Here is a 23,686-nt window from a genome sequence, read left to right on the forward strand (position 1 = left end):
TTTTTTTTTTTTTTAGTGTTTTATGGAGGACAGTTAATTCTCATTGCAGTGAATAAATGGTTACGAATTATGAACCTTAAACCTGGAGTAATAATAGGTGACAGAAGCAGATAAATTTCAACATTTTATTTCCTTCATGTTAATATTTATAAGTTGCTTTGAACAATTTAAATGAGGAATAAAAATTTGAGCAATATCTACATGTACATTTCACTGAATATTACCTTTTTTACTAAGTCTTTTTTTTTTTTCTTTTGGTTTTAACTATGTTGAAAAATTCCCACAGCTAATCCAATATTAGATTTACAAGTCAATATTACAAATGATAAAGTAATAATCCAAAATAATTTTTCAGCCTTATCATTTTTTAGCCTTTTTTGGTCATTTGTAATCAAATCTCTTTTACCTGGAAGTGAAGATATCTAGCCGGGACACCAATATCTTGTCCAAAAAACCGGGACATCTGGCAAGCCTTATTTTGGCTAGTCCTCCAACTACACAAATAAAATTTTTTTTACCCCATATTTTTTCTCCCTCTCTCTCCCCACCCTCCTTCAGTATTGTGCATTGTTGAACTGTTGGGACTGGTTCCCAAGAGTCAATTGCTTAGAATTTGAGCATAAGGTTTACTTGTTTTGCAACCATTTAATTGGCTCGAAAAAGCATAAACTAATTATTTGTAATTAATTCGTTGCAGAATGTTCTAGCTTAATAAGATCATTTGTTAAATTACAAGAATGTCAAAACTTTCAATGTTTCATTTTATTCCAGGTTTCTGCAACTAAATGCGGTTTATTACCAATTAGTCAAGAAGCGGCAATTTTGGGTGAAATCAGCTACTGTGATTTTCATGGTGTGCCATCTGATCAGTCGGAAAGAGAACATATTGCTCGGAGTTTAGGACCTATCAATAAGGTAAATATAGTTAGTTTTTTATTTTAGCGATGGTGTTGGAAGTTTAGTACCATATATCAAATTCAAAGCTTTTTCTGCAAAATACTTTTCTTTTTACAAAAAAAGTACTGATTTACTGTGTATTGAGATTTTGTATCCAGCTAATAAAGAATTCCTTAAAAAGCCCTTGACTATCATCGCAAGGGTGCCCATATGCAAAATTGTAAGGGGGGGGGGGCTCAGATATTTTCCCCATGGTTTAACAGAATATTTTTCCCCATGGAAACTGATTTTAGTGCAGATTAGAGTTATTAAAATTTGATAATAACTTAATCATTTTAATGGCAGAAGAAATGTTTTCACATTATTGCAAAGAAAAAAGTACTAAAAGCAAGGAAGTTCTAATTTCAAGGGGGGGGGGTGATTGAGCCTCCTTGCCCCCCTATATGGGCGCCCTTGTATCATCGGTTAAAAAAGGTACAAACCATTTGGTACCAGAAGTAATTTACTGCCACTAAGTCAGGGCTAAGGCAGAACTTCATGCAATATACCATACACCTGGATATCACATCCACAGATTGAAGCAGGGGCGGACTGGCCCTAAACCTTTAATGTGGAAAAAAAAATTCATGCCGGCCCCATCCAAAAAAATTTGGCTGTAGTTTTCCAAACCTAAAAAGTTTCTAGTGTGTTTTTTCAAAAAAAAAAAAAAAAAAAAAAGGTTCTTCCAACAGCCCTTACCTCTCCCCCCCCCCCCCCCTCCTGCTGAAATACCAAGATTTTTTTTTTTTTTTCAGAAATCCTTATTTAACTTTTCATTTGAAGCAAACTAGTGGGCTGATTGATTTAAACTAAGCATACAGCAAACGCCCATAATATACAGATGATCTTTCAAGGATCTAACTTTCTCAAAAATATTTGCAAGCTTAAATTGCTCTACGAAATAAAAAACCACTGTGAACTGTGTGGCTTCTTTGAAAATCCGCATTTAAGAGTATTTCGGTTATGTAAAAGTGAATAAAAATTTTATTTAAAACAAAACGTAATACATTTGAGGCAGTGAGAAGCAAAGGGGTGTAAGTAGACATTTTCAAGTTTTGAGTAAAATTCATATAAAGATTACATCCTAAGTAGGCTTTCATTGAATTTTTTCTAAATCATGCTATACAGCGGCACCTACCAGGGCTGCTGGTACTATCTCTTGCCCCAAGACAGAGGAGGGGTCCACCTACCATTTCTACTGGTTATCTCCAAATTTTAAATTTTTCCTCTTGCATCCCTTGCATCTCACTACCTCATATGGCTATAAGCGGTACTATTTACCCTTTAGAAAAAACTCTTTTTTTTAAAAGTCTTTTCTTTAAATTGTATTGTACGTATTCAAACTGATGAAAAATTTCATCTAAACCAAACGAAATAGATCCGTTCAGAATGAATACATCACAGATCATGAGACAGTGAGAACTGATCGGAAATATCGGATAAGCCCGAATAAATCTACAAAAAAAAAAAAAAGAGTTTCGCCCGAAAAAGTTGCCATTTGTCTCAGTCAGAAAACTGATTTTCAAAGATATCTCTCAAATTGTTATCCAGTGAATGAAATTTATTTGTCAGGTTCTAAGAACTAAAGTGAAAATCATGGGATATACACTTGGGGTGGGGGGATTGCGGTCTCCTTCCCGAGCCCTTGGTTTTAAAGTAGATTTAGATTGCCAATAATTTTAATACAGTAGTTTATATGCATGTAAAGATGGTTATGACCAAACTCCCCTCTCCACAGAAGGCAAGTTCTGGCAGCGCTTGTGCTTTATGGTATATGTGTGGCCTATGCTACATATTAACTTGCCTTTAATAATAATATTCCACTAACTCACAACCTTTTCAAGTAAGAACAATTTATTTATCAGCTTCCAAGATTTAAAGTGAAAACGAAAAAGAAATGTATTGGGAAAAGCAATAAGATGTGCGTATTCTTTATCGTAAGTAAATATGTTCAAGTAGAGCTTAACCTACGAAGATGTTCAACAAAGTGAGACTCAACCGCTTAAACCAAAAATATAACTATTTATACTTCTATTGTACGAGTTTACATGCTTGCTGAAAATAAATAATAATCGAGTAACGAAAGAAAGCACAACACAGAAATGGTCCGACTTAAACCTTTTTAATGACATAAATTAAACGAAATGAATGAAAACGAAATAATATTTGAAAAAAAGTTACTCAAAAGTAATAAACTAAAAATGACAAAAATAATAATACTCTTCAAGAACCAGTAAAAATGTTTTCATACCAGGCCCTAATTTCGTCAAACTAATAATAACTTTGTAAATTTCAAATTAGTGTTAAATCTTATCATTTTATCCGGAAAAATTTTATCCGAAATTTGAATGTATGCTACTTAACGAATTTAAACATTGCATTTATCAATTTGACACTGAATAATAACATTAAAATTGAAAAGTATATGATAAGATTTTTAAAAATGTACTTTTCGTACTAGTTGCAATATGGTAGTGCTACTTATGAATTAAAAAATAATAGTTTCTGGGAATACTGAATTTCAGATTCGGAAATTTTAGATTCGCTTTTACGATTGTAACATTAAAAATATAAGTGAAAATAGATACGTTATTTATGATTAAAATGGGCAAAAACACTTAAAGCAATCACACTTATCAATCTAGTTAAGAAATAAAAATCTATAAACAAGCATTACAAATCATTTAACAGGAAAAAACTTCAAAAATAAAGATTATTTGATGAAATATTATTAAATACTTAATACATATATGGTTAAAGAAGCTATTTTTTTTTTCTTCTATAACTTAGTGTATCCCTTTAAAAGATAGGGAAACAAAATTTTACAGTATTTAAGACATAATAATTACTTAAATTTTTCAGCATTCCTTTTTGATTTTATCAAAACATTTCCTTCAAAGCATGTAACTTATATTTTTTTTCTTAAAAGTAATAGATTATGAATGTCCGTTAAAGACTACTTGGTACTAAAGATAAAAATAAAAGAAACACAAACACAAATATATTCAACAAAATTGGTTGAGACAAAGGAAAAACTTTAAAATCCGGACGTTTTGTCCAGCCTGCTCAGAAAACTGGACGTTATGTCCTAGCTGTCCAAAAATGTGGACGTTCTGTCTTTGGACCTTTTGTCCGTCAGACATTGTGTCCGTTAGACGTTATGTCCGTCGGACGTTACGTCCCTTGGATGTTTTGTCCGTTGGACGTTTTGGTCATGGATGTTATGTCCGTGGACGTTTTGGATCTGGACGTTTTGTCCGGTTCCCGTAAAAAACACATTTCTACAACATTAATCTTTCTTACAAAAAGTCTACTTTGTTGAGCAACAACATCAATGGTATCCTCTGAATCTATTTGATTTAAAGTGTCCTTCTCTACAGACATCAACATGAGAGCTTCTAAATTTTCTTGAGAAAGGGTTAGACAAAAAATCATGAGTTTAAAAAAATGAAGTTCAGGAGGGCTATGCACATCCTCATATCTTGGACAAGCATACGAATTGTACTCATGGCAGGTTCTGGGTTCTGGATACCGGAACAAATCCTTCTCTCTCTTCTGTTTTTTTTTTCCTTCAAGTTTAAACTGTCAAAGTATTTTATTCTTCCAAATCCTAAATTTTATACCAAAAAGGGGGGGGGGGAGAAAAATGTTCTGCTGTCTTTGAGAAGTATATTAATAATCTTAGTTTATTATCTCCCTTCACAAATTAATTACTCTTGAAAAAAAAACATAAAAAATGTGTGTAACAATAAGTGGATAAAATTGGTACAGTATTTAGGCTTTAAATTAAAATTAAATTCAGTAAAACCTGTAGAGTTGACCATCCTTGTAAGTTGACGACCTGTCTATGTTGACCTTTTTTGTCAGGAATGGAATTAGTCCTATCTTATATAATGAAGGAAAACTTCTGTAACTTAACCACCTGTCTATCTTGACCACTAATGTACGCCAAATTTGGTTTGGAGTATTGTAAAAAAAAAAAAAAAAACCTTTGTAAGTTTATCATTTGGTTTATTTTTTAAAACTTTCTTCGGTAAATTATTTTATTTTATTATTTATTAATTTATTATTATTGTATTATTATTAATATTTGATAGCTTCCCAAGAATGTTTTTAATGCTTTGATGACGGACTAGCATTTTACTAACTAAACAGCAGCATAAAACTTATGCTGCTCTTTATTCTCCAAACTTGTTTTTCATTTGTTGTTCTATTTGAGATAGTTTTTTGTACTTTGTTCAATAAAAATAGGTGTCAGTAGAAAAGTACAAATTGTTTTCTTTCAGTTGCAATAGGTTGTGGCAATACTGTAATTGCGCTAAGGCCCGGATCTGTACATTTTGGGCCCTCTGAAACAAAATGGATAGGGCATCTCCCTAGTGGCCCAGTGTCTATTTGTAAAGTTAATAAGTCTTAATGCCAGTTTTTCTTCAATTTCTAGGGACGTCAGCCCCCTTGAGGAAGTGAGCCCCCCGCACTGCGGGTACGCAGATATGGGCTTGCTAAAGAGTCCTTCTGGCTTATTTTGGGTGCAAGGGATTAAGATATAAGACATTTTAATTTTGCCTTTATGAACTGAGAGAGTCGAGCTTGTTGCTCTTTGGGCTGTAAGTGTTACATAAAAAGACTTCAAAAAGAAAGTTTTGAACTTGAAATTAATAAAAAGTATGAAATATTAAAATGAACTGAAAAAGGAGAAAGTCGGAGAAAATTAGCTGGCACATATGGAATTTCTAAAACTATGGCGTCTAATATAGTTTAAAACAAGGAAAAAATAATAAAACTATTTAAATAGTATTTTCAATTATGGTTTCACTTTCAATAATGTTAAACAATGAAAGTTAGTTAAACAGAAAGAGTAATAAAAGGTGAATTCCTCGAAAAATGAATACACAGTGCGAGAAATGACAAAAAATATTTCAAAAAATCATTACTGCCCTTTATAAGTTGACCACCAAAGTACTGCACCGCGAGTGGTCAACTTACACAGGTTTCACTGTATACAAAAAATACCTAATATCGATTTTACGTTGCTCTAAGATTTGCCTTTTTAAAGGAAAAGGTAAGGGGGGTGACGGATAAAAAAATGTTGGAAATCACTGTTTTAAGAGCCATTATTTTAAAGTTCAGACAAAGTGTGGCAGTGACCATTTTTGATTTTTATAATTTTTTTATATGTCAAAGTAGGTTATGAGAAGTGAACATTCTGAAATTTTTAGCCTTCCAAAAAAATTTTTTTGCTCGTTAAAAATTCCCAAAGTTTGACGTTTTGCAGCGCTTTTTAGAAAAATTCTAAAAGTCGCGTTTCAGTGCGCTTTAGCTCTTTACAGAAACACCACCCCACGGTTATGTTTATATTTATTGGTTGTACTGTATCTAGTGATGATGACTTCTTAGTTATTTTGGTTGGGGGTTGTTGCTTTCTTCAGATAAGGGGTCGCAAAGTATGGATTTTATCCGTTTTTGCGCAAGTTGAACCTGCGTTATTTCCCCCAAAAAGCCACCCCCCGAAAAAAATGTAACATATACTGTAAGTTTATACTATGAAGAGAGTAAATGGCACAAAATTTGTTTGAGGTTTAATTTTTTTTAGGAGAAAAATACCCTGATATTTTTCAAATTATCAAAAATTGTGCTTTTTTGATCGCAATTAACTCAAAACAGCATCACTAGGAAAAAAAACATTTTATATATTATGGTACCTGGCTATGTGTAAAACATCATGAAAAAGAAAGCAGCATGGGATCTCTTCTTGTTTTCCAGAAAATAATTTTTTTTGTAGCTCATTTTATGCGTTTTCTCGTACGTAAAACGTGTGTCCAGTATGCAGATTAGATCTTCTAAAACTTTAAGGATGTAGTAAGAATGTATATATGTGTGTATAGAGAAAGAAAAAGACTAGTAATACTTTATTTTTCTGATTTTTACAAATTGATGGTATTTTAATTGCAGGTAATTCAGAAAACGATAAATCCATATTATATATATATATATATATATATATATATATATATATATAAATATCATGAACAATATCTGCTTCACTTTCCTCTAAATGTCTATTTTCTATGTCATCTTCAAATACCTCTAAAAGGCTGTCAGTTCTTGATAAATCAGTATTATTTGCTTTTTCTTGCTTCGGATATCAGCTAAAAACAGTTTGAATTTGACTTTTTGTCAGATATTCGTTCGGTTGGGATATTTTTATGTCTTCAATCATCTCTGTTCTCATTGCATGTTCTACTTGGTCGGACGTCTGTTTTCTGCCGGTTTTTTACCATAAAGGAACTTTTCATAAAGGAATTCTATTTGTTTCAATGAAAATTGTGTACTTTTACAAGTTGGGAGAGCCCACCCCTCACATGAGATTTCCAAAATGTTTTCTTCTTTGTTTTCTCTTTTGTTGCAGAACATGCAATGAGAATAGAGATGATTGAAGACATAAAAATATTCCAACCGAACGAATATCTGGCAAAAAGTCAAATTGAAGCTGCTTTTAACCGATGTACAAAGGAAAAAAAAAGCAGATAATACTGATTTATCAAGAACCGACAGCCTTTTAGAGGTATTTGAAGATGACATAGAAAAAAGGCATTTAGAGGAAAGTGAAACAGATATTGTTCATGATTACTAGTCTTTTTCTTTCTCTATACACACATATATACATTCTTACTACATCCTTAAAGTTTTAAAAGATCTAATCTGCATGCTGGACACACGTTTTACGTACGAGAAAATGCATAAAATGAGCTACAAAAAAAATTATTTTCTGGAAAACAAGAAGAGATCCCATGCTGCTTTCTTTTTCATGATGTTTTACACATAGCCAGGTACCATAATATATAAAAGGTTTTTTTCCTAGTGATGCTGTTTTGAGTTAATTGTGATCAAAAAAGCACATTTTTTGATAATTTGAAAAATATCAGGGCGTTTTTCTCCTAAAAAAAATTAAACCTCAAACAAATTTTGTGTCACTTACTTTCTTCATAGCATAAACTTTCAGTATATGTTACATTTTTTTCGGGGAGTGGCTTTTTGGGGGAAATAACGCAGGTTCAACTTGCGCGAAAACGGATAAAATCCATACTTTGCGACCCCTTATCTGAAGAAAGCAACAACCCCCAACCAAAATAACTATGAAGTCGTCATCACTAGATACAGTACAACCAATAAATATAAACATAACCGTGGGGTGGTGTTTCTGTAAAGTGCTAAAGCGAACTGAAATGCGACTTTTAGAATTTTTCTAAAAAGCGCTACAAAACGTCAAACTTTGGGAATTTTTAACGAGCGAAAAACAATTTTTGGAAAGCTAAAAATTTCAGAATGTTTACTTCTTATGGCCTACTTTGAGATATAAAAAAATTAGGAAAATCAAAAATGGTCACTGCCAAAATTTCCGTTTTTTGTCTGAATTTCAAAATAATGGCTCTTAAATATTTATACTGTTAGTACTTTTATAAATTTTATCTTTGTTAAACGAAAATAGATGAATTGGACGGTGTTATACAAAAAAGAGTTATCCAACAAAAATTATCAAAAAAATAATGAGTTATTCACATAGGTTGGCAGATAAACTGATACACTACGGGGATACAAAGACGATTTAAGCCAAATTCTATTTTAAAATGCCATCTATGAAGTTCAGTTTAGAACTCAATTTACTCAAAAGTACTGCTTGGTGGGTTGACCCATATTTGTGTAACATCGTCAGTTTGTTATAATTATAACCGATAGTTCAAGTTCTTATTATTTAAAGTGCTGATGACAACAAAAAATAAATAAATAAATAAATAAATAAATAAATAAAAATAAAAAAAATAAAAAACACATGATGATTAAAAATATTAAACTTACCTAAAAAAAATTCTTGTCACCGTTGGATTTAAAACACATGCAATCCCATTGAGCAGTCAACACGGTGTATAACAAATGACTCGTTTTTTTTCCTCAGAGACGAAATTGAGGAGTTCTCAAAATTATCTAATTGTTGAGGGAAAAAAAAAAAAACGAAGGTTGAAAAGGAAAAAAAAAAGCTTTTTAGCAGACGTTTTGCTCCTATTCATTCTATTCTTAGGATGGCGCCTTTCTCTTATTTCATTTGAAAAAGGTTCAATGTAATCTTTTCCCAGACAGATGGCCACAAAAAAAGATCCCCACCCCCAATAAAACTCCTTACCAGAATTCCAGGAAACATCAATCCCGAACAGATACGAGAGACACCCATGGACCCTGAAGGCTTCGCTTCGGACGAAGACCACCCAACAAAGACATTGTTTCGTTTTCCCTACGTAACAAGATACGGTAATAGTTAGGCAAGAACAGAGTAACGTCCTGAGAGTGACCGTTGGAAAAGGAGCGGCTGTCCTCCTCTCCCTCCCCCCACCCAAAAAAGAGCAGTTCTGGCTGCAGCCCACGACACAAGAACGGCCGGCCTAGCTAAGAACTTTTTTTTTAAATAAAATTGAGGAAAACGGCACGTACACATTGAATGCACAGAAAACGGCCCGAGTTAAGGACGGCCCATGTGGAATTTTCCACATCTCACGCGTGGCCAGTCCGCCCCTGGATTGAAGTTTCATTGCATTACGTATCAGTCATTCATTATTCCTTGTATGAAACAATGTGCTACTATTAAACATTTTGCTAATGAAGTACTTTCAACTTTCAACTGTCCTAAAAAAGGATCTTGGTGCTTCAAAAAAAAAAAAAAAAAAGTCTAAAAATGGTGACCTTGACAGGAAATGCGTTTTGGTGCAACTTGGGCACCATGTGGGTGAAAAAACACATTTTGTTTTCTGCAACTAGGAGCAGAAGATAAGCTTGAATATATCTGAGTATGCAGCAAAGCAAAAGAATAACACTATTTGTGATCTGTTCTTGTTTCTTTGTGGCTAAATTCTTAGATTCTTCTTTTCATTGGTAACAAAGAGATGGCTTTTGAAAGTTATTGTCAGCCATTCCATTTATACTGGCTTTCTTTCTAAAACAAGTACGAGAAACAGAAAAACCAGAGATGAAAAATTTTGGGATATTTTATAGTATGTCTATTAATGGGGAACAGGGTGTGCTGTGGGTAAAATAATTTTTATAGAGTAGGATTTTTAAAAAAGTTGTGGGAATTGTGAAATCCTGCACTGTAGCATGAACCCTGGGATGAATAATGTTCTTTGAAAGTTTATTTGCTGGTAAACTTTTGTGTTGAAAAATATATTAAGGTGATTCATAACCACAAAATTTTCCATTGTCTTAAGTTGAAAGCCTTTCATTTATTTGTTCCTAGTGGATGCTAATTAAATGTCTAATCATCAAAGAAGTAAATTATTTAAAATCTTCTTTAAAATCTTATTAATTCATTTTACTTTAAAGTGTTCCTTTTTTGGGCTGTTCTCCCACCCCTCCTTCTGGAATCCCTCCTTCCTACCCCTTTTACTTGAAAGTGGGTGGTATTATTAATACAAAAATAACGTAATCAGGACCTGAAGAATCGATCTCTGTAAAGAGCCATGGAGTGGTTACTGCTCATTCAGGTAGCTCTTTTCTTCAATAGCTAGTTGATCAAAGTTGAAAAGTGCTTGTTATGTGATCTACAGTAGGGACAAACCTAACCTGGCAGCATTATGAAGGCTACGCAGATTCTAAGCATAGTATTAAGACCCTGCCAGCTTAGGTGTTCCCCAACTATAGTATTTCTACTGTTACTCACAAAACATAAACAAATTTAGAGTACCTTTGTGTATATTTTTAGTGCCTTAACAAATCTAATTCCAGCAGTTTTTGTTAACATGTCCTTTTTTTTTTTTAAAGGAAGGGTGCAAAGGTAATCATTCTGTATAATTCTTTGTTTTTAACAGGTCTTGATTTTAAGAAATAGAGGATTGCTAGTTTGTGGAGAATCAATTGAAGAAGCTGTGTTTATGTTGCATAAGGCAGTTGCGGCTTGTGAAACTCAGGTACATGTATTTCTAGTTAATATATGTTTGTACCAAATTTTTATTATTACTTTAAATATTGTGTGCAAATAAATGTTTCTTGCTAAATTCTAGAAATGTTTAACATGATATTTGAATCTGAATAATCTAACAAAATTAAAAAAGATATTTTTTTTATTTTGTATAGGAGAAACTAATTTGTAATTTAGATCTAGATCAATGTTCAAAATACAGCAATTTGATCATACTTTCTTTTCAAATGTTGCGGATTTAGTTTTGTGCAAATATTTATGTTCTAAAATGTTTTAAGTAGAAACTTTTTGAAGGCTAAAAGATCTTTACATATATATTATTAGATGTATGTTTTTGATGAAACCTGTTTGGTGAACCAGAAAGTTATATTTTGAAGAAAACAAATGAATTTCAATATAGTTGTCATAAAAAAGCTTTGACCAATAAGGAAAATTGCTCTTGTATTTGCTCATCTATTCTTTGAATTTTACACTCTTGACTTATTAAATTTGCTTTTGTGTTTTAGTGTTAGTTTCTTTTCACATCATCAATATTAAGTATATAAATTATTTTGTAGGTCAGGTTGATGCCAATTGGAATTGATAACATCCAAATGATGTCTGACCAAGCAATTAAGCATGAAAGAGATATCATTGCAGCTGGCGGATATCCCCCGGAAATTAAAGATGATGAACCACCCGGAGGAGATGAAGACAAAGAACGTGCTGAACCGAAAGAAAAGCCCAAAAAATGGAGAATCTGGGATTTAGAATTTGAAGCTTTAATGAGAATGTTGGATAATGCAGTGAGTTGATTGTGTCCTTTTCTAGTTAATTTGATTGTTGAAAATATTTTGGAGCAATTCCATGCTCGACTGACATTTACAAAACAAAATACAGTGAAATTCCATTGCAGCAAGCTTCAAGGGACTGCAGATTTTGTTCATTGTAACGATAATTTTGCTGTAATGGAATTCAATCAATGTAATGAAATTCAATTTGGGACTGAAAGTTTATTTTGTTGAAAGGGATATTTGTTGTATTGCTATTCCTTGTAACGGGATTTCACTATAATGATTATTTTGTGATATTCAATGCAAAATATCCGGTTGAAGATCTTTTACTCTGGTTTATTGTTTAAGGATTGTAGTAAATCTTTCTTGGTCTGTTAGTTATTCAGTTTTAAAATTTTAAATTGAGAACATCTTGTGATTTAGTTTCATGTTTTATTTTTCAGTATTTATTCTGTTCGATGTTGATACATTGTTCTTGAATAGTAAAAACTTTCGAACAACAATACTTTCTCAGCTGCAACATACCAAAACAATTCAGTATTTAATCTTAAACTTTTTTTGTGTGTATTCTACTTCTTCTAATGGCAAATATTAGTCTTGGAAATACCAAATATGCCAACAAATGGCAGTTTTTGTTTTTTTTTGTTTTTTGTTTTTTTTTTTCCCCCAGCATACAACATAATCTGAAATTTTAGCTTAACCAAACAATGCTAGCATTAAGTCAACATTATAACTTCAGCAAATCGCTACAAAAAATGTTTTTGCTTCAGATTCTTCCTCCTTTCTAAAGATACCAATTCTCCTTTTCTATACACTTCCTGCTGCACTGGCCATTACCTTTTGTTTTCTGTTTACTCCCAGTGCATAGTTAAAATTAAGTTACTTTTCTTTAAGTTTGTAGTTTGAATGGAAATAGGCACACTCATTTTTCTTGTCTTTTTTTTTTTTATTTTTTTAAAGAGAAAGTTTTAGATTTAAGTAAGTTCAATAACCTAATTTTTTTGTTTCTCACAGAGCATTAATATAAATTAGCAGTAAACTGGAATATTAAATATCCAGTCCCTAACAAAACCATCCTCATAATAAGTTTAAAATATAATAATTGATGAACTTTTACATAATTTATTTTTGTCTGATAATTATTTCAAGTTAAATTATGAATGTAAAAAGTATTTTTCAAAACCAAATCAATTTTGAAACACACCGAAGTAAGTAAAAATGAAATTTTCAAAGAAATTGTTATTTTTCAGGGTTTTCGTACTGGTTACACATTTAAACAACCTATGATTAGAACAGATCAAGTACGGCAAAAGAATGATGTAGAGGTTCCACCTGCAGCATCTTCATATTCTCAGTATTTTGGAGAAGACAAGTGGTTAAGGTAATGTGTTTATTATTCTAAAATAGAATAATTATTTAATAATGAAAATTTTAAGCACACAATGGTGACTTGTGCATATTAAATATGTCCAAGTTACAAAGTCTTCCAAGTGAATCAATACCTCTGGAGTTGCTTTACCAGGTATTGCTCGGCTTCTGGTCTGAGTAAAAAAATAGAACTTTCTTCAAGGCCCGTTCAACCAGTAAAATCACAAACAGTTAAGGTACGGGGAACCCTGGAGTATGAAGTGATCAATAAAGATATGTAGGGAAAGTCATGACAGTGACAGGTACTGTTGGCCCTCAGGGATTGATGCATAAATTTATAGGGCCATGTTGTCCTGATCAATAAGGCAGTTGACTTGTGACTCGAGGGTTCTGGGATTGATGCCTGCCATTCGAAGTTCCTCAGTGTTCATTTAAGGTGACTGGGGTACGTTAAATATGCCATGGTCACAAGGTTCTCTCAAGTTCCCATTCCAAATTAATACCTATGGGGGTTCTGGATCAGAGGTTTCTAGACTCCTGATCTTGATAGAAAAACAGAGCTGTCTCCAAGGCCCCATCCAACCGGTTGAACCATGCTTAGTGATAGGTACGTTAACCCCAGAGTGCAATGTATGAAGGTGTTGGTGGACTGATCGGTAAAGTATTGGACTTGCAACTAGAGAGTCATTGTATCAATGCCAGCCAGTGGAAGATCCTTTTGTGTATGCAAATGGCATCTGATGCATCTGTCATGGTCGCAAAGTCCTCCAAGTTTCGAAGACTGCTCTAGTCCTTTTGCCACCCCAGGTGATGTTGGCAAGTGTCGCCCAAGATGATTTAAAATCATCGAGCATACTCTCATGCATTGCTGCAATTTGAGTTGCAAAGAAAAAAAAACTGAGGAACAAATTTGAGTTTTTCATTTTTTTCTATTTTTGCCTTTTTAGCCTACTTTCCCAGTAAAAGTTGGAGAAAGAAGAAAAAGCATGAAAGAAGGCTTAATGTATCTTGAAAATATTACAAAAAATAAAAAAAAGTCAAATAAGAAAAATAATTAAATAAATATCGAAAAATAAAAATTGGAAAGTAGGTATTGAGATGGGGGGAAATGTCTGTCTGTCGGTCTGTCTGTCTGACGGTCGGCCTGTCCCCCCTAATATCTTTTGAGTGAATTGTCTGATTCGAACAAAAAAAATTTTCGTCAAGGACACCTCATTCCTATATTTCACTTTTTGATTTGAACTATTTTTTGTTCAATTTTGAACAGTTCAAAAAAACTTAACATTAGCACCTACGGGGAAATTCAAGCCATTTCCGAACTGCGAGGCGAATTTGCTTCAAACAAACGTTGTAGGAAAAAGCTTTTGATGAAAAACTTGTATATAAAATATCTTTTTGATTTGAACAATTTTCCGTTCAATTTTGAACAGTTCAAATCCCTTAACATTAGTGCCTACGGGAAACTGAAAGTCAATGTAGATTCCGTACTTGAAGGAGGATTTACTTCAAAACAAATTTTGTTGGCAATAGCTCTTGATGCCAAACTCCAGACTCGGACTCCAAGAATTTAGGGGCACCTGACTCCAACTCCAAATCCTGTGCCCGACAATTAATCGGACTCCGATTTCGACTCTGACTTCGTAGCTTTGGCAAAAATTTATACGCGGAAGGATAAATGACTGACTCCGATTCTTGGATATTCGACTCCGACTCCTTTATCCCAAAATGAGATTGACTCTCACTCCACAGCCATGGTTTTAACTATGAAATAATTATTGTTAATATGACTTGTTTTTTTTTTCCTCTAAAGTTTTAATTTAGGTATTCAGTTTTCGGCGAGTAAACTCGGTCATTTATGTTTCTACATAACGATATGCGCAGACGATGTTTTTTTTTTTTTTGACAATTAAAAGTATTTCTTTAAGTTGACATTTAATTGTTTTTATTTATTTTGGTAAGTGCATTAATTCATTTAAAAAATTATTTTTGGCAACAGGGGAAAAAGAAACGATTTTTTTTCGATGTATTTATTTTAATGAGCTCAATAATTTTAATTATTTTTTCGTTTTGAAAGCGGTTACAGAATTTTTTTTTTTGATGAAAAAAGTGCTTTATTTAAAAGGTGCTGCTATTTTATTTGTTCGTTTATTTATTTATTACGCATCTAATTTTTTAAATGAGTGAGACATATTTTAGCCTTAGAAATCAGCTTAAATTATTAAAAAATTATGTGTGAAACAATTTGCGATTTTAGCTATTTTTGAGAATATTGATCAGGTACTAGAAAGTAGTATGGGTATACGGGAAAGTAGGCTCATTAAGTTCTAGTCAGAACTTCTTGTTACATTTTGCCATAGTGAAATTTGCCGCCCCTAAAATCTGCTGACCCAAGCGGTGGCATTGGTCCCCTACCCCAGGAGCTATGCCTGCAAGTTTCTATCCCAAATCAATTCCTCCTGTGATGATGGGTCACCGGTTGCTCAACTTCATTTCCTCAGATTTAAAACAAAGTTCTCTTTGCTCTTCACAGAAAATATTATCCGATCAACTTGTATATTAAAAATTTGTTATTTGCATAAAATGTCTTTTTACTCTTGTTAGCATATTTTTCTGACAAAACATCATGTGCCTAAAGTAGCATATTTTCAAATACTTTATGTAGAATCATATCCAAAGCTCTCTTAGAATCAAATCAGACATGCTTACAAAATGAATTGCTTCTAACTGTGAGGTTTTTAAAAACATGTGTACCATTTACCAGGGTTGTTTCGTTTAAACCGTGGTTTAAACCAAGTGTTTTATATATATATATATATATATATATATATATATATATATATTTTTTTTTTTTTTGGAAAACTTCATCATTTTTCCTCAAATGTTTTGATAAATTTTACACATTATTGCAAAGAGTAAAATCTAGTTAAAGCAAAGTAACCAGTAAAGCTTTATAGATAAATTACATTTATTAAATTTAGAAACTTATATTTTTTAAGGTAATGCAATTTTGCTAAATAGTTTTTTTTCTTTCTTTTTTTTCTACCAATGCATTTTTTCCTATTAGGTACGTAAATATAGAAGGCAGACAAACTTAATTTTTCTAAAATTATATGGAGGAAAAATCCAAGTAGCTTTTTTTTATTTATTCAGTTATTATTATTTTTCTATCTTTTGCATTTCAAAATATTTCAAAAAGCATATTTCAGCCAAAAATATCATTTACTTTCTAATTTGCTTGATTACTTAAGATTTATTGAGATAGATTATATACCATTGCAGCATTTCATAGTGTATAAATTTTAAGGCTAGAATATTTAAATGACACGAAAGAAAAAAGTAACTAAAGTCCAAGAACACTTAGAGTTAGTGGCGGATCGTGCCTTAATTTAGCGGGTGGGCTCCGCTGTTTAAGATTTCCTCAATAATATTTATACATATACAATGGAGAGGACTGCAGTTAGTAATGCTGAACAATATAAGATAGTCCTTATTGCAGTTGTTTCATTTCGAACTTCTCTTCCACTTCAAAGTTGAAATTGTTTTAGAAAAATATCCACTTGCGCATTTTTTGAAAATTCAAGTTAAACAACCTAAATTTAAAGACAAGACACCCACCCCATTCGAAATCGAGAAAAAGCGCACCTAGTGTGAGTGACCTAAAGCCAATAACTTTTTAAATAATTAAACTTGAGCATTGAAACTCCCTTCATAAAGTTTGAAACAATCTGAAGTTTTAAAATAAACAATAAAAAATCGAATAGTTTGGTTATTTTTGAGGTTATGTGACCCTACGCCTTTAAGGACTTTAAGCGATGTACCGGATCAAAAACTGAAATAATTTAGGTTTGTGCCGCCTTAGAGTACTACAGAATAGAAAACACATATCGATAAGATCTATTCTACGATTAATACTTATTACTTTAGCCAAATATCAGAACAAAAAAGAAATTTGAATAGATCTCGCCCAAGTGAAGTTTTTTTTTTGTAAAAATTCAGAACTTTTCACACTCAAAACCAATTATTCGAAAACAAAAAACTCTTCATTCAGAAATTCTGATCATATTAGTTCCATACAGAAAAATAAATAAAAATATGCATGCATTCGATGCGGTATAATCTGGAGGAACGCATAAAATGGAAAATGCCTGTTCCAGATATTTACAGCCGTTTAAGATTAAAGACAAATACAAAAGAAGGACGGTGGAAAACGATAAGAGCACTTTCTTTCATTCTTCAACAGGCTAGTGTTTTTTTGTCCTTTTCAGCCTTTTTCGAGCTGTTTCGTACAAGTGACGTGTGTCAAATCCTTCCCCGCCTGCTACTGCTCGTCTACTGTTATTGGGTAAAGTGTTTTTTCGGAGGGCTAGGGAGCTGGAGCCCAAGCAGAAGGAATCGGGGTGGCGCGGACTTGCCGTTTTGGTGTCTGGTTGAATCATCGTGATTGGTTAGGAGCGGAGGTGTGGCAAGTCAGTCGAGGGGCAAACCAGTCGAAGACCCAAGAATCATTCTCAGAGTTTGCAAGCGCAAACGCTAACAGATGGAAAACGTTTCACCTTTTAGAAGCGATATGCAGAGTGTTAGAGATTTAAAATGTGTTTCATGTCCCCAATTCGATGTTTTTTTTAAAAATATTTTAGCGAAATACTAAACTTTATTTTGACATTATCTATTTAGTTGTGTACAATTTTTCTGGGTGGGACTGGCCCACCCGGCCCATAGTGACGAACCGCCCCTGCTTAGAGTATTCTTAAAATTGTGCTTATACCTGCACACTTTTTTACAGCTCTGATAGACGATGCAGTCAGAGAAAGAAAGAAATGACTTGTGATTCATTAGTAGATACATACTGCAAAATACTTTCCAAGTTAAAGAATTCCTGATTTTAATTTTACTTTTATTTTTTTATTTATAGTAGATAGCTAAAATGATAATGAGGAAATTAATTTACAAGAATTTATTCTTGGTTATTTGTAATTACTAATGTCAGAGCTGTCACAGTAAATTATTTCTTTGATTATTTATACCAAGGTCTATTTACATATTGTATTTTGTATAATATTTAAAGATTTTCAAACATTGTTCTCCTACAGAAATGTCTACATATGAGGAATGACATTACAAAATTTCTCTTAATTATTTAATTTTTCATGAAGAAATAAGGTACAAATATAAATATAAAACATTCTTTAACAATTAATTCATAAAATCTTCATGATTTCCCTAAAATAAAATTCTTTTTCTTAGAAATAGTGTTTAAACCAAATAAACCTGTTTTAAACCAAAAAACTAGTTTTTTTTTTCAAACAAAAATTTTTTTTACCAACTCTACCATTTATGTGAAATGATGCAAATTTTCAATCTCCAATGAAAGATTTTAAAAATTATTTTTATTTTTTATTATAGCCCACTGAAGAAACTTGTAGAAGGTCGTAAAACTCAGGATAAACTTCGCTGGGTAAATTCGCCAAATGTATACCAAAAAGTAGAAGTTTTGGAAACAGGAACACCTGACCCAAAAAAAATTACTAAGGTAGAAGCTTGATTTTTGGTTGTGAGACCTATTTTTAATTGTGCTAAAGTTACCTGCTTTAAATTTCATTTTTTTGAGTAACTTAAGTATTTGTTGAAAATTTGTTGTAATTGTGCTACTATAGTGTTGCATTTTCTTCATCAAAGTTATGATAAATGGTTAAATTGTGATTTGATATTTTATGGTTGTGTATTATGAAAGAAAATTCATATTTCACACAAATTCCAATATTTCTATTCAGTTTAACTGAATTTGACTCAACTCTCTTAAAGATCAAAGTTATGTTATGTTATTTAAAACATATGTGGTATTTAAAATATTTTAGTTTGTTTTTTTATGTTATACTTGTTTTTGTCAGTCATAAATGGATGGAAAATGCCAAAGATTTCTGATTATGGGGGATCTTCCATTAGTTTCCATTTTATGTATTTATCTATAAGAATTTTTATGTTCAATATTAATACCCCCCCCCCCTACCTCAAGTGAATCACAAATTGTCTGTGGGAACTTGAAATTAGAAATTTCCATTGAATAGGTTTTGTTAAGAGTTAGAAATTTAACCTCCCCCCCCCCCCCCAAAAAAAAAGCTAAACTTTTTATTCTAGATTTTAAGGTTGCATCTTTTGAAACCTTTCTGTGGAATATCTCTCCATTTTTTTTTTCACACTACACAGTTATGAAGAATTTATGTATTGTTTTCTCAATGTATTTCATACTTTAAATGAGCTCAATGCTTCTTCAGGTACTGAACCTGAAAATTCCTTTTCCCCACCTACATTTAGTTGACTTTTTTTTGTTGTAAAACATTGGAAGTTCACATTGAAAAAGCACAGTAATAACTTCTAACTTTCACATTAAAATAATTTTTTATGCATAACTTTTTAATGCAACTGAGAAAACAAGGAAAAGAAATCATGTATAAAATATTACATGTTAACTCTTTTTGGTATGTGAAACCTTTTCTTCTCTATGAGGCTTTTCTGAACATGCTCACCTATTGTGCATAGCTTGAGCATCCCACAGTTATTGGCTTGTATGTTAAAGCATCTTTTTTTCAGACATAATGTTGAGAAAATCCTGCTTTTTAGACTTCTAAGTTTTTGAAGAAAAAGAGCTGATATCTGAGTGTAGGAATTGAGGGTACTTTTAACGTCATTCTGCATCTGTTTGAACTTTATACAGGGTGTCCTGAAATAGACTGACTGATTTCAAAAATGTATAACAGGAAAACAGTTAACAATAAAAAAAAACAAATTCTTGCAGAAAATTCATGTGATGGGCCGTAAATTTTTTTCCCCAGAGCTCCAAACTTTAGTTCAAAAAGTCTCAATAGATGGTGCTGCAGATAGTAAGCCTTTAAGTCAAAAAAAAAATAAATTGAAATTCATCTATTTTTCCTCTGATTGCGACATGTGATTGCAGCCGTTGGCAGACATTTTGAAAATGTTGTGTAATTTTGCTAATTAAAAACGTTTTTCGAAAAACTATGCTGTAATTTTCAAAATTTCTTTGATTTACGGTCTGCAGCGTCATCTATTGGAAAGTTCTTGAACTAAAATTTGTTACTCTGGGGGACAAAAATTTTGGCTCACCACATGAATTTTCTGCAAGAATTATATTTTTACCACGAACCGTTTTCCTGTGATAAATTTTTGAAAACAATCACTCTATTTCAGGACACCTTGTACACAGCCAATTTGCATTATACAATAATTTTGTAGAGACATTCTCCAGAAATTCCCAAAATCCTGTAAACTATGTCCATTAATTCCATGTGTGTTTCCTTCCTTATTGTTACTGGAGGGAAATGATTGGATAAGTTTTCATATTTTGGGGCCAGTAAAAACTCCAAAACTGTTGGAGGACATTTAACATTTGAAGGGACGCAAAGCGCAGATCTGAAGCATTCCTACTTTTGGGCAGTGATTTTATGCTGAATATAACTAAAGAATGTTGCAAGAAAAGCTAAAAGACATAATGGAATTAAAAATATTTTTTCTGCTTTCAGTGAGTAAAAATCAGTGAGTATGAAAGTTAAAAAACGTATTTTGGTTTCAGACCTTTTATCATAATTTTAGGTTACAGTATTAAAAGTAAAATACTAACAAAATTACACATAAGTTAAAAAATGTATTAAATTGTAAATTTTTTAAATATAAGAAAAATTCCTAAATTTGTTAGTTTGATTCATATTTTTGCTAAAACTTTTTTAAAATATTTTCCACAGTGAAAACTGAAAAACTTCAGTTATAATTTAAGGATGAATCCTTAATAATGTCATCATCTTTTTTATTCTATTCAATCATTGATAGGATGGTCTCAGCTTTATGTTTACATGTGTATTTCTGTATTGCAATTTAAAATGTGTTGTTCAGTGCATATGATTTATTTCATATGCAATTTATATTATCATTTAGAATTATTTTTATTTAGTTATCTAGCATTTTTTTTTTTTTTGTATTTTTATACTTAGACTGATTTAAATGTGATGCTATTATTTAGTTCTGTGTTGATTTTAAATACAGTTTTGAAGTTCCTGCATTATATATGCTTTTTTTATACACACTATTACTTGTTTCTGATTTTCTGTAGAACTTATTGTGCGTTTATTTTTAAATTTTTTTTGGGTAAAATATTTTGTTTGACATGTATTTTTCATTTTTAATTCTTATTAACGTGAAGTTTATTTAGTTTTTTCTCTGAAAACTCTTGCATTTATTGTAGGCATATGTGTTTTATCATATTTTCATCATTCCATGTAAAAAATCTCAAGAATGAAACTTTATGTATAAATAATGCTTAATTGTGAAATATTCTACTATATAAATATCTTCTGGTGTATAAATTGTTACATATTGCACTCTGCATTTGCACCTGTGGTTGTTGTGCTATATCAAGATTGTGATGCCAAGAAGCAAGTTCGACTATACTTCATATTGGGCATTTCTGAGGTGTACTAGTCACTCTATATAAATGTAATTTTTCTGGTTATTATAAGAAGCAAACTTCTGTTCCTCATGCAAGATTTTTTGATTGGCTGAGGGAAAAACTTAAATTCGTGAAAATTTGTTAAGTTTTCTTTTATGTACAAAGCTACTCTTGCAGAGTAAATGTATTCCAATATTTTAAACATATTTCAGAATCCATTCAGTCTGAAGTTGAATTGAATCGATTTAGAATAAAATCTCTTTTTGTTGATTCCTTAGATGCTTTTAGAACCAAAATTATTTTGTTGCATTAACAAATATTAAATGTTTAAAAAATAACTTGAATGCAACTTTTTTAGTTATTACTTGAATGGCTTTTTAAGTGCTACAGGTTTTTAAGCTTATTAGTTTATCAAAGGAGGAAAATCAAACTTCTATTTTTAGTTGAGTTTTCAAATATTCCAATGCAAATAATACATAAATAGAAATTTAATCAAAGTATTAAAATATAGAAATAATTTTAATACATTCTTACTTCACTTAATATTAAGCATTTCACAAGTTGCGTGTAAATTGTGATATTACCTTCAGTAATAAGTCTAGAGACACTGGTAGAGCTTTTGAGGTCCTATCAAGTTTCTTCAATCTGACTATAGTATTTTAGTAATGTTTTGCTTATGCAGTTTTTAAAAAATCTTCAAATGTATTTCAAGTATAATCCTTAAATTTTATTTCTACAGTTACCTATACTAATTGTAGTAAAAATACTTAACCTCAACGTAATCTAATCCATGTATTTTTCTTTCTTTAAAAGCTGTTATATGTTGTTTACGAGTAACTTGCATTTTTTACAGCTATTTAATGCCATAGACCACCTTTGTTTATCTCTTTTAATGTTTCAGTAAATTAACTTTATCATGCTATAATTCTTGCATCGCCTTGTCTACATTTATATAAAGAGAATCTTGGTGAAATATTAATGGAGAAGAATCAAGTTGAATTATGTTTGTAATTTGGTTCTGGATGCTAGCATGCTAGAATTGATTACTATCTGTTTATCAACTGCAAATTTTTATTTTGTGTTAATAACTTGTTAAAATTTACCATACTTGTACATCAGTTTGCAAATGATATAAAAGACATGTACATCTTTAATATTTTATTTTTTTAAGCTGTAGTTTATATTAGCTTAACAAATCTTGCTATAATATTAAATGTATTAAACAAAAGCAATATTAAAATCCTTAAAATTCCTCATTGTGTTGTTTTTTTTCTGTTTCCTATTAACACTAATAATACTCATTATCCATTTTAATGCTTGTGTAGTCTATTGGAATGCTAACCATTCTAAGAATGTAAATTCTGTTAGGGCAAATAACACAAATTTCAACTCTAAAAACATGAAATTTTCAGGCTTCAATAAAACACGTTATCCTTTTAAAGTAAAGATAATAATCATTTTTTGTCACGTTTTTGTATGTCACTGAATATGATAACAATGCAAGTTTAACCATTGCAAGTATGATAAAGTTTGAAATCTATGAAAAATCTTAATGTTTTGAAAGACTATTTTACAACATAACATTATTTCCGGAAATAATATTTGATTAATTACCTAAATTCACTAACACTCAGAAGTTGCTAGTGCTGTTGTCATGAAAATCCTATGCTGTACCCACTAATTTCAAATAGCAAATGTCTTTTACATGTGTCCTGTTTCTTTTTAAAATTGCTTAACGTTTTCTCCCAGTTTTAATTGCCTTGTAACGAAATTAGTTAAGAAGTTTAAGTTTTCCTGTGAAACTACCTTATTGTTTATAAAAGATTTCCATCGTTCCTTCTTTATGATTTCTTTCTCCTTTTCTTTTTTCAAAAGTTGCTGTAGAAACAAGTTTCATTTGTTGACTGAAGTCATTGAATTACAAAAGAAATATTTTATATTACATTTGGAAAAGTTTTTATATGCTGTTAATTAGTAATGTATTCAAAATTATACTTGAGTACAGACTAAGTTATGTACAGTTCTGAATTTAAAATATTGTAATTAAGAAGTTGTTATTCAAAGTTTGTTAAAAAAAAAAAAAGAAATTGAAACTATGGCAGAAAACATTCTTTTTTATGTAGCTTGTTCTCTTTAAATCTCTGCTTACTTTCTTTTTGTGTCAAATACTTTTTCTTTGACTTTGTC

The 23,686-nt window shown here is 31.4% G+C and overlaps 1 protein-coding gene across 3 annotated transcripts in view; it reads left to right on the top strand.

The window, feature by feature from the left end:
* The window catches only part of LOC129225158 (protein hu-li tai shao-like), a 114,226-nt gene that overhangs the window by 62,179 nt on the left and 28,361 nt on the right, over positions 1-23,686 (top strand). For all 3 annotated transcript variants that reach the window (XM_054859721.1, XM_054859719.1, XM_054859720.1), the window contains exons 5-9: positions 772-915; positions 10,791-10,889; positions 11,458-11,685; positions 12,924-13,054; positions 18,445-18,571. In XM_054859721.1, coding sequence (XP_054715696.1) covers positions 772-915; positions 10,791-10,889; positions 11,458-11,685; positions 12,924-13,054; positions 18,445-18,571 — 729 coding nt within the window. The remainder of the gene's footprint in view (positions 1-771; positions 916-10,790; positions 10,890-11,457; positions 11,686-12,923; positions 13,055-18,444; positions 18,572-23,686) is intronic.

Source organism: Uloborus diversus, chromosome 6, assembly GCF_026930045.1.
Source record: "Uloborus diversus isolate 005 chromosome 6, Udiv.v.3.1, whole genome shotgun sequence".
NCBI classification, from domain to species: domain Eukaryota; kingdom Metazoa; phylum Arthropoda; class Arachnida; order Araneae; family Uloboridae; genus Uloborus; species Uloborus diversus.